The 11,845-nt window shown below is 31.0% G+C and overlaps 1 protein-coding gene across 3 annotated transcripts; it reads left to right on the plus strand.

Annotated features, from left to right (window-relative positions):
* Positions 1-987: 987 nt before the first annotated feature.
* Positions 988-5,999, plus strand: LOC142621958 (type IV inositol polyphosphate 5-phosphatase 11). 3 transcript variants are annotated; one of them, XM_075795349.1, is made up of 8 exons: positions 988-1,162; positions 1,256-1,421; positions 1,592-1,722; positions 2,789-2,865; positions 2,981-3,106; positions 4,405-4,592; positions 4,794-4,928; positions 5,618-5,999. In XM_075795349.1, exons 1-8 carry the CDS (start codon positions 1,110-1,112, stop codon positions 5,816-5,818), a joined length of 1,077 nt encoding a protein of 358 aa, XP_075651464.1. In that variant the 5' UTR covers positions 988-1,109; the 3' UTR covers positions 5,819-5,999. The 3 variants fall into 3 exon arrangements, with proteins under 3 accessions (XP_075651464.1, XP_075651463.1, XP_075651465.1); XM_075795348.1 differs by having other exon boundaries at positions 4,791-4,928; positions 5,618-5,988; XM_075795350.1 differs by having other exon boundaries at positions 1,020-1,152; positions 4,791-4,928; positions 5,618-5,987.
* Positions 6,000-11,845: the final 5,846 nt, after the last annotated feature.

An 11,845-nucleotide genomic window follows, 5' to 3' on the forward strand; every position in this document is an offset into this window, starting at 1 on the left:
AATGTTATATTTTAACTTTTAAATATTATTATTTATAAAAATAGATGTCTTTAATGCTTTTATTAACGTGGAGCTTAATTGAAATAATGTAACAGTTAAGAGCTTTTTGTTGTGAATGTGGGTTTTTAAGACCAAATCACACATTAATTCCTTGTGTTAAATCTCTTTATCTTGCTTTTCCTCTATATGTATCATAGTTTTGTTTAATCTTTTATATTTTTTTTATACAAAATAGAAATTCTACACTAGCCTAATCTAAAATGTATATGTGTGTGAAGCTCCCTTTTAAAGACTTAAACCTTGACTTTTGCTCCCACATCTCACAAGCACTTATATTTGTAGAGTAAACATTGCGTGTAAGGTGCGTGATGGTAATCTTTTATAAATTATAACAACTGGTTTCTTGGACCAAAAGCGTTGTAATTCATTGACATAGTCTACTTTCCTATACTAGGAGAACCAAAGTTAAACTCCCACCTTACCTATTGAAAAAGCCTCTTGGGGTTTGTTTGGGATTCGTTTATTTTACTGAAACTGAAAACTTTTTACTAAAAGTACTATAAATAAAGGTAAAAGTTAGTTGAAATAGTACAGTGAAACTCATGATTAGTACCAAAAAGTGTAATGAGGCTCATGAATAGTACCAAAAATAAATTGAAGAGTAAAATAAGCCGACAAATTTCATTCACGGTGAATGCACACCTGGGTGGGCTAGGGATTAGGCCAACACATTTTGGGTTTGTGCATTGGCATCACACCGATTGCTGAAGTAATATCATGTGGAATTTACAAGTGGGATGGTCCTTTTCAACTTTGTTTTAACTTCTTTGTATTGTCAATTTAGCCAACTAACTTGTAGAGAAAGAAGTATTCAAAAAAGAGAGACATATCTCTGTAGTTTTGATATTTGACTTTTTATCCAATATCTTCACCGCCAAAAGCCAAATTTTCCAATATCTATATCATACTAGGTTGGAGTCAATGGGTTTAAATGCTATCTATCTCCCTCTCTCTACCATAGTCGATTGTTTTTGTTCAACTGTATTCTGGCATTTTACACTTGAAGAAACTTCTGGCTTTGGAGCTCCTACCATGCAAGAGAAACCAGAATGAGAAATTTGAATTGTATTTGTTCCTGTAAAGGCCTAAAGGGTATAAAGCGGTTGGTTCTTTGGTTCTTTCTTCTTTTACAATGTTATGATATGTTCATATTGTTTAATATTTCAAGTTGTGAAATGGGATTTGGGTTTTTAAGATTTTGCAGAGCAAAATCCAATTTGAAGAGAGAGCCAATGAGTTTTATGAACCCCCACACAGCAAGTCATGAAGGAATAAAGACCGTTGGTGTGGATAATCTATGTGACTTCTCAAGCAATTCGGATCTGTGCATTTGCATTGTCACTTGGAACATGAATGGACAGGTGAGATCAACTTCATCTTCATGCATGAGAAACGTTACAAACTTATCCAAACTAAGTAATATAAACTAGTCTTTATAATTATTATTATTATATACTAATTTTAGATTTCAATTTTTCTCGTGATAATTATTTTCTGATTGACATTTATAATTTATTTGCTATATATGAAGGTCTCTTATGAAGATATTGCAGAACTAGTTGGAAGCAGCAGAAAATTTGATCTTTTCATTGTAGGTTTGCAAGAGGCTCCACGAAACAATATTTTAAGGCTGCTGCAGATAGCTTTGGTAGAAACCCACATGTAAGAGACTAAGACTATTCTTTAGTTAAATCTTTCTCTCTCACTTTTACTATAAAATATTTATAAACTGACTTAAACATAAATGTGATTGATGCTATTTCAAGAACATAATAAATTAGTTTATAAGATTTAGTAATAATTAAAATTGATAGCATCATTCATTTGCTATCATTATCTACTGCATGCCATGACTCTTGGGGCGTTGAATCTTTTGGATGCTATAGCTACGTTAAGTAGCTTGGTACAGAGCTTGTTATATAGTCAAAATATATGGTTCATTTTCTTCTGTGTATTTCACGCGTACAAGAAATTTGATGTGTACAACTGTACACAGAGTCACACACTGACAAAGACAATTACCCAATTATCGATAGCCATAAGTACAATCCCAGAAGGTCATATATCCTTTTGTTCCCAAATTTTCAGATTTTTTTTTTTTTTGGCAAGGCCTCATAACTTAAGTCATAACATTGCCACGCAAATATGATGTCTCTTACTTGCTTAATAATTGGCTTTATATACAAGAGAAAAGAGGATGTCAATTAGCTAGTACAAGTGTACAACAAAATTTTGTTACTCGCTTAATAATTGGCTTTATATAGGATTTGTTACATTAATTTTTTAGCAGATTTCATTTCACCTTTAAAACTGAATAGACTTTTATTTGTGGGCAAAGCTTATAAATAATCATGTGACTGAACTATTAATGCAAAACAAAATGTGTTATCTTATAAGTGCTTGTCACTCCACTAGTATAAAGGTTAAATTCAAGACTATTCAAGACGTCAAGTCTTCAGTAGCGAGTTTCACATACACATACATTTAAATTATAAGTTAGAGTGAAATTTATATCTTGTATAAATAAATAAATAAAAATTATTAATTACGTAGCTCAATAATCAATACAGACAAGTGGTTGAATTTAATTAGATGACTCAAAAGTACAATGAATTGTAAATAAGTTTTGTCATTTATTTTTCTCTTTTAAATTATTCTCTCTATCCGTCTTATTGTTCATGCCTTTTGTTCCTATAAGCTATTTATTGATTTTATTTTGTAATCAAAGTCTGTTAGGGAAAGCCACTATGCAATCGTTGCAGCTGTATGTGTTTGGACCAAAGGACTCAGATTTGTTCATCAAAGGTAAGTTTTGGTCTGGTTCCAATCGACAAGTCCAATATTTTCTCCTCAACCTCAATCTTCTTTGAGATCATTGCTAAGATTTCATAATTTCTTATTTTGAAATACTGCATTATAGAATTGCAGGTAGATAAGCATTCCATTGGCGGCTTGGGGGGATTAATTGGTAGAAAGAAAGGGGCTGTGGCAATCCGCATCAACTACAAAGACATTCAAATGGTGTTCATATCATGCCATCTTTCTGGTAAAGCTTATTAGTTTTATTAACAGGGGCGGAGCTGCACTTACCAGTGGGGGGGCCATGGCACCCCCAAAATTTTTTAAAAACTTCATAATGTATATGTGTTTTGCAATTTTTTAAAAATATTAGACCTTAAACTTAATAGATAACCCCTCCAAAAAATAAAAGTTGGCCCCTACAAAAAATAATTGAACAACTAATTGTGGGTTCCAAAAATTATTGGTTAATAACAACAAACTATCCATCTTGTAAGCAAAAAAAAGTACTTCTTTTTAGTTTTTTCTTCTCTTAATTGGTAAGTTTTAGTTGCTGAGTTCAAATAGTAAGTTTTTTATAAAAGAAACTTCTACTTAGAGTTATTTTGTTTTATTTGGATTAAGTCTTTCAATGTTGTTGTTAAGTTTCGGGTTGTTTTTCAATACTTGATTTAGTCATAAAATGTTGAATGAAAAAAACTACACCGAAAATATGTAATGTTTGAAGGTGACAATACTTAAAAAGCGGTTTTCTTGGACATACACACACATGCGTATATGTGTGTGTGAACATATTAATATGAAGTTGTGTAAATGAATGTATATATAAATATGTAATTCGGCCCCTCCAAACCAAAATTTATGGCTCCGCCCCTGGTTTTATATAATTTGCTTTGAAGTTTTGCTTAATTTCTCCTCTAAAGTGGGAGTGTGGGGCAGCTTTAGCTTGTATGATTTGATTTACCTTGCTGATTCTACATGATTACCCAAGGTTTTAAGAAACCCAAAATTGATTTATATGTTTTTCTACGCATTAATTAATTCTTGTAGCTCACAAAAAACCCAGGAGCCCCAAAAGAAAATTTATAACCTTTTTTTCCCTTTTTTCTTTACTTAAAATATGTAACATGGTAAATTATGCATTTTATTTCTTTGGTGTAGAACGGTTTGATCCTTCAAATTTAACAATTTTGGATTTGGTCCTTGAAATTTTAAAAAATGAACTTTATTGATCTTTATTTATATATATTTAGCTTACATAACTAACGGGATTCTGAGACACCCTATTTTCTAGGGACCGAATCAAACCTATCTCATATTTAATGGATCAAAATCAAACCAACTTTATATTTAGGAGACTAATCAAATTGACCTCATAGAAAAAGGGATGAAATTGTTCGCTTTTGAAATTCCGGATACCAAATCCGAACATTTTAAATTTGATGGACCAAAATCAAACTTTAACCCAAAATTTTGAGGACTCCTACATAATATCTACCCATAAAATTGTTCACTTTATTGATTCTTTTTTTTCTTGGCATGCAGCTCATGCTCATAAAGTAGACGAAAGAAATTATGAGTGCATGCACATATCACATTCCCTATTCTCAAAGAACTGGAATCCTTATGCCAGACCTACTCATATCACTATATGGTTAGGAGATCTCAACTACCGTATACACGGAATTGATACACAACCAGCAAGAAATTTAATACGGAAAGACCTTCATGAAGTAAGTTGCCAACACGTTCTATTTAAATTATTGTCTTTAATATAGTAGAACTCTATATCACTAATATAGTTTTATCTGAGATTCTGAGTACACCCACATAATCCATCTTGCAACTGCTTTTTGGTGGACCATTGCTTGTATATTTAGAATTAATTTAAAGGTATTGTGAGTCTTAAAGTTAATATATTTATTATGCAGAAGCTCACAAGCAAAGACCAACTCTTACAAGAGGCTGAGAGAGGTCATATCTTCAATGGCTATTGCGAGGGGACATTGACATTCAAGCCCACATATAAATATAATAGTGGAAGTAGCAACTATGATACTAGTTACAAGGTATCAGCTTTCTTGTGTCTCAGAATGACTCAATTTTCTAAATTGAATAATCACAACTTGTATAATATGCATGAAAGTCTGATAAGTGGACACGTTTATAATATATTTTTTAAAAGACAAATTGCGCTATCCTCTTTAAATATGGTGCACTTTTAATGTCTCTTCAAACTATGAAATTTATTCATATTTCCCCTTAACTATTGGTAATTAAGACCTCTACTCCTATGTTAGGATTTCTATTAAATTAATTAACGGAAATTTCAAATTCCTCTTACACTTCTTTCCTCTATTTTTTTTTTTATTACTTAAAAAAACGGACTCTTCCGTTAAATTTGACCGTAATTCTGACGGCATAGGGTAAAGTGCTTATTACCAATAGTTTAGGGACACATTTTAATTACACAATAATTAAAGGAGAAATGTAAATAACCCTATATTTTTGTATATTATAACTTGGAATTTGATAAAGTCAATAGTGGGTAGGTATAAATTATGAAACATGAATCATGAAATGGATAATGTAGATTTCAATATTCGACATTCATTAAAAAAAATTTTATAAAAAAGAAAAAACTTTTCATAATTTTGATTTTTGACAGTTCGAATAGCGTGTATGTACATCTCTCTATGGGATTGGGATTTACGTTTTCTATTCCTCTAAAATTTTCATTCTTGTCTCTTCTTTACAGGTAAGAGTGCCATCTTGGACAGACCGGGTCTTATTCAAGATAGAAGATACAGAGAAAATCAAGGCGACTTTACATTCTTACCAATCAATGGATGATATTCTGAGCTCTGATCATAAACCAGTGAAAGCTCACCTTTGCTTAAAACTTAACAAACTATCATCACCCATGCACCAGCAGGAACACCGTTTTCTAAGTCCATGAATTGTAAAAAGTATATTGTTCATCTCTTCTTTGTTCCATCCATTTTGGATGCTTGAAGGAATAAGATTTTGTATAGTTCTTATGGTAATTCTAACATAAAATTTCAAATATCCTATCCGTCACTTTTGAAATTAATAAATTAAATTTTACTGCATTATCAATGTTTTAAAAAATAGTAGTAACTATTATCATTTTAGTATCTTTTTAAATTATTGTTAATGTAATAAAATCTAATCTACTTATTTCAAAATGGACATATAATTTTAATTAAGGACAGTAGAGCTTGTAAACTATGTTAACTAGTGTGTAACTTATGTATATATACGTATGGTACAATTAAAAACAATCAAGCTCAAATTATACTTGGTGTAAGAATTATATATTTTTTAAGTCATAAATGAGTTTTACTCTCTCTTTCTCTCTCTTTATTTTTTATTTTATTTTAGCTTTTTTAATATACATATGAGTTTACTTTTTTTATTATAGTTTATTGGGTTTTTTTATAGTTTATTTATATTAGACTTTCCGTCTTTTGCACATCATTAACTCACTTAAAAAAAAAAAAAAAGACACATAACGCAAAATTAAACAACAATTTAAAATTTAATTGAATTTTCTCTCTATTTTGACTTTAATTATATATATATATCCCTAGCTTTATTCTTGTTAATTAGATTCTATCTTCTCTCTTTATTTTTTTATTTTAGTTTTTTTAATATACATATGAGTTTACTCTCTTTTTTAGTTTATCGGGTTTTTGATAATTTATTTATACTAGACTCTTTGTCTTTTGCATAGCATTAACTCACTTAGAAAAAAAAAAAAAAGGACACATGGCACAAAATTAAATAACAATTGAAATTCAATTTAGATTTTAATTGAATTTTCTCTCTATTTTGACTTTAATTATATATATAGATTAATCCCTAGCTTTATTCTTGTAAATTAGACTCTATATTTCATATTAATTAAACTGCAAACACCTATATTACCTTTTATTTTTATTTTAATTTTTTTCCATTTTGGCTTTGACCTATATTACATAATCACAACCTTCGTAAGAATATCGTAACCAAAGCGTCACGAGTCACGACAACTTGATCGCATGTGACTGAGTCGGGAGAGGAGGTCTTTCTGGCATTAGCTAAGCCAAAGGCCCCCATGTATTGAACTACAACTATTTTTTTTGTGAAGATATTGAACTACTACTAGGTTAATTTTAGAACATACGATAAACCACACGACAATATTAAATTAAAGAAATTTAGTGATAATTACTTCATTTTAGTAGTCTTTTTTTTTTTTGCCTTTAATTTTAGTAATCATTGAGTTGAAGAAAGCTTTGTCATTAAGTTTATCCTAACTATTCCCCCCCCCCCCCCTCAAAAAATCGACTATAGTCAATATAAAATATTATTTGCATTGGATGAATGTAAAAAGATTCTAACCAATATATATAAAATTTTATTTTAACATAAGATGTTTATGGAAAAAATAACAACCTAATTTTTGGGAGAAAAAAAAAAATCTTCGTGTGAAACCCCCCCAATTTGGAAACCTTCCTTTTCGCGTGGAATTCCCATATTCCCACTGGCACGAGCACGACACGTTAATTTGTTTTTTTTTTGTTTGACCAATTGTTCAGTTCACGTTATAAAAGAACAGTCGTCAATCTTGCGTATGTTTTCAAACTACGAGTACAAAATTGGCAATCATTCAAATTTCAAAGGTAGCTTCTATGTGTTATTCTGGGGTGAGTAACTTCTAAGTGTTAACAAAAGATTAGCACTATTTATAGGTGTTCAATAGTGTTCCATTCCCTCAGAAATTAATTAGTGTGTATTAATTTTAAATTATCACTAATTTGTGTGACTTGTGAGAATTTTTTGTAAAAAATATTTATATAATACTTTAATAAAATAAAATTCCAAATATAAATTGTAGATAGATCAGGTGTCGTTTAAATTATAAAAAAAATTATAGATAATACCCAACAAATATAATGATAATTTGCTTATTTTGAGTTGCTTATATGTAGTTTAATTAATAAAATTCATTATAAGTGAGTTTTAATTGATTCAACTAACATTTAACAATCATCATAAGAAAATCTAACACTTCCTTTATATCATATTTAATGAATTTGTATTGCTGATATGTTTTTAGAGATTGTGATTTAAGAAAATAATTTTTTAACTTTTTTTAAATCCAATTTTTAAACTATTTAAATGGTGCAAAAATAATTTTAATAGTTCTATTTCCATATATCATAAATTGATAATATTATACAAAGGTAGCTTCTATGTGTTTTCCTGTGTAGGGTGAGTAACTTCTAAGTGTAACACTATTTATAGATGTTCTATAGTGTTCCTTTCCCTTATAAATTAATTAGTGTTTATTAATTTTAAATTATCACTAATTTGTGTGACCTGTGAGAAAGTTTTGTAAAAAATATTTATATAATACATTAATAAAATAAAAATCCTAATAATAAAAATTGTAGAAAGATTAGGTGCAGTTTAAATAAATAAATAAAATTAGATAATACCCAACAATTTAATGATAATTTGCTTATCTTGGGTTACTTATGTAGTCTAATAAAATTCATAATAAGTGAGTTTCAATTGATTCAGCTAACATTTAACAATCATCATAAGAAAATCTAACACTTCCTTTATATCATATTTAATGAATTTAATTTTATATTGCTGTTATGTTTTTAGAGATTGTGTTTTAAGAAATAATTTTTTAACTTTTTTTAATCTAATTTTCAAACTATTTAAATGGTGCAAAACTAATTTTAATAGTTCAATTTCCAGATATAATAGGGCATTCAGGATTGAATGATTAGTGGGAACTTTAGGACACTTTTTCGGCATTCTCTCTCATAATGTGTTGTTCCTTTAAACTAATCACCGGAAAATGATTTTTGGAATATATTTTGACTTGAGAACGTGTTGCTTTCACGAAAAATTATTTAATTAAAAATGATTTTTAAGAATATGTTTGGTTTTATACTATTTTTTGTTTTTGTAAATTTAAAAATAGGAACCAAAAGACTGAGTTTCATAGCTTGAGGTGAGATTATATCAATCCTAAACAAAGCCATGATACTAAAAGGGTTGAGATTGTGTTGGCAAAATTTGTGTCGGCAAAATTTGTGTCAAATTTTCAAATGAAATTGGAATAATTTTTCATGTATTCATTTCATTTGAGTTGTAATTCTAACAAGTCTTTATGGTTGAAGAGTTGAAAGAAGAAGTTTAAAGTGCCGCATTGAAAATCTCGGTTAAGCAAGATTAGATGTATCGAGCAAGTTTTCAAGCAAAATCATCAAGATCCAAATTTCAGTTACGTAGAGAGGTTCGCCCAAAATTCGCTAAACACTCAGTCAAGTGAGATTTCTCTAAATTTTCCATTATTTAATTTTTCTAATTATTCGCATAGCCAACCAACCCTTCATTGTAATTAATAAAGGAACAAAAATAAAACTTTGTTTTCATAAGAGGGAGAGTCTACTTAAACCTTAGAGAGGATGTCACCATCTAAACACCGAATGCAACTTAAGTGTCTTTCAATTGTTAGAAACCACAAAGACCCTTTCAAAAAAAGAAAAAGAAACCACAAAGACCTTAAGCAAATCTTCAGGTAGAAGTATCTGGGAGATCGATTGATAGTTGGTATCTCGACTTGCATCCCAAAGACCATCATCAAAGAGAAACTATTGGTGTGGTTTGCTGCTAACAGGAGTTGGGAGCTTGAGTACAAGAACATTATAGCAATTGGAGGTTTTGTAAATTGTTATGTACCACAACTATCCTCATAGTGAAATTCATTTACTAGGATAAGGGTCTGTTTAAAATCTGCTTATTTTGTTGAAATTAAAATTTTTTTGCTGAAAATACTATAGATAAAGGTAAAAGTTAGTTGAAATAGTACACTGAGACCCATGAATAGTACCAAAAAGTGCAGTGAGTCTCATGAATAGTAGCAAAAAGTGCAGTGAGTCTCATGAATAGCATCAAAAATTAGCTGACTTTTTAAATTGGAGCCAAACGCCCACTAAGGGTCTATTTAAGATCCGCTTATTTTACTGAAATTGAAAACTTTTTAATAAAAGTACGGTGGATAAATGTAAAAGTTAACTGAAATAGGACAGTGAGACCCATGAATAGTACCAAAAAGTGCAGTGGGGCCATGAATAGTAGCAAAAATAAGTTGAATAGTAAAATAAATTGGCAAAATTAATCATGCCAAATGAACACCAAGTCTTAGAGAGTTTTTTCCTTTATGGGTTTTCTTTTCATCAACATATTTTATCTGTGCTGTGTATCTAAGAGTTAAGCCCTTTTAGATATACACCACTGTAAGTTTCTTTAAAAAATCTTCTCCCATTTTCTTGTGTGTGTGTGTTAAAAAATACTTAGTATTCTAAAAAAAAAAAAAAACAGTGGTTAATCCCACATTGGAAAATGAGTGTGAGTTAAAGATGTTTAAAACTTGTGCTGTGTATCCAAAAATTAGGCCCTTTTGGATATAAACTAAGTTTCTTTATAAAATTTTATTCCCTCTCCCTGTGTATTAAAAAATACTTAGTAGTCTAAAAAAAAAAAAAAAATCTATCTGTGTTTGTTGTTGAATTACTTGTGTTGTTGCTTATTTATGATGCTTGAACATTGAATCTTGATCAATTAACCACTTGGTTAGAGCATCCATAGCCGGCATTGGAAATGTCAAATTTAAGCAACATTTGGCATTTAGGCCTCAAATGTGCTCAGCAGTTGGAAGGCTAAAAGTGAAAAATCGTAAATTTTTTTGGCATAGTGCTACAGTGCCATCTTACATGTAAGATGGCACTGTAGCACTATGCCAAAAATAATACTAATATTTAATTCCACATTTTTTCTCTCTCATCTCTCTCTGCCTTTCTCTGTCTCTCACACTTTCCTCTTGTTCTCCCTCTTCTCTATCACACTTTCAATCCATCTCTGATGCAAGGCCAGACGTCGTGGATTTTGGTCCGTCACCGCCGTTGAGTCTGTGCCACCGCTGGTGTCAAAAAGCGCCGCCGAAGTGGGATGCGATCCGATTCTTCACCAACATAAAAATACTTTTTTTTTTTTTTCGATCTGACTCAGTTCTTTCACTCTTTTTACTCATCCTCTCTCTTCTCTATTTTCTCTCCATCTCCCTCTTCTCTGTCCGTTGGCGTGGTGGCTTTGCTGCCATGGTTGATGGATTTCTAGATCAACAACACCAAGATCGGCGGTGGTTTTTTGTGGGTTTTTCTTGGTGGTTGTCGGCGTGGGTTTCTCTTGGTGGTCGTTGGCGTGGGTTTCTCTTGGTGGCCGGCGTGGGTTTCTCTTGGTGGTTGTTGGCGTGGGTTTCATTGTAGGTTGTTGGCATGGGTTTCTCTTGGTGGTTCTTGCGGTGGTTGCTTTTTTGTGGTTTTTTTTTTTTTTGGAGAAACTTTTGTGGTTGTTGTTAGTGGTGGGTTTGGTGGTTTTTTTAATGGGTTTTGGTGGTGGCTACTGTGATTATGGTGGTGGTTGCTGGCCGGTGTTGTGGTGGGTTTGCTTGGTGGTGGCTGGGTTTTATTCCTTAATGCCGTGGCTGGGTTTGTTTGGTGCCGTGGTGGGTTGGTGGTGGTGTGTGGTGGGTAATTTGGTGGTGGTGTGGGTAGGGTTGGGTGAGGGTTTTGCAGTGGCCGGTGGTGGTGGTGGGTTGGGTTGTGATTGGTTTTGTATTTTAATGGATATATTATTTTATTGAGTAGAATAGGAAAATAAAAATTGAGTTGTCGGGTGAATTGTAAAATAGTATTGTATAGTTAATAAAGTAGCTTTTTAAAATGGTAAAATAAGATGTGATAGGATTCCCATCTATGGATGCTCTTAAGGTAAAATATGCTAAAATCAGTAGCAAGACATACTAGGATCTAAAGACGTCACTTTCACTTTAATTATTTTTGTCTTTAATTTAAATTGTGATTTACACTTCTATATGATTCTGAATATTTGATATATT

This window comes from Castanea sativa, chromosome 1, assembly GCF_040712315.1.
Source record: "Castanea sativa cultivar Marrone di Chiusa Pesio chromosome 1, ASM4071231v1".
NCBI classification, from domain to species: Eukaryota; Viridiplantae; Streptophyta; class Magnoliopsida; order Fagales; family Fagaceae; genus Castanea; species Castanea sativa.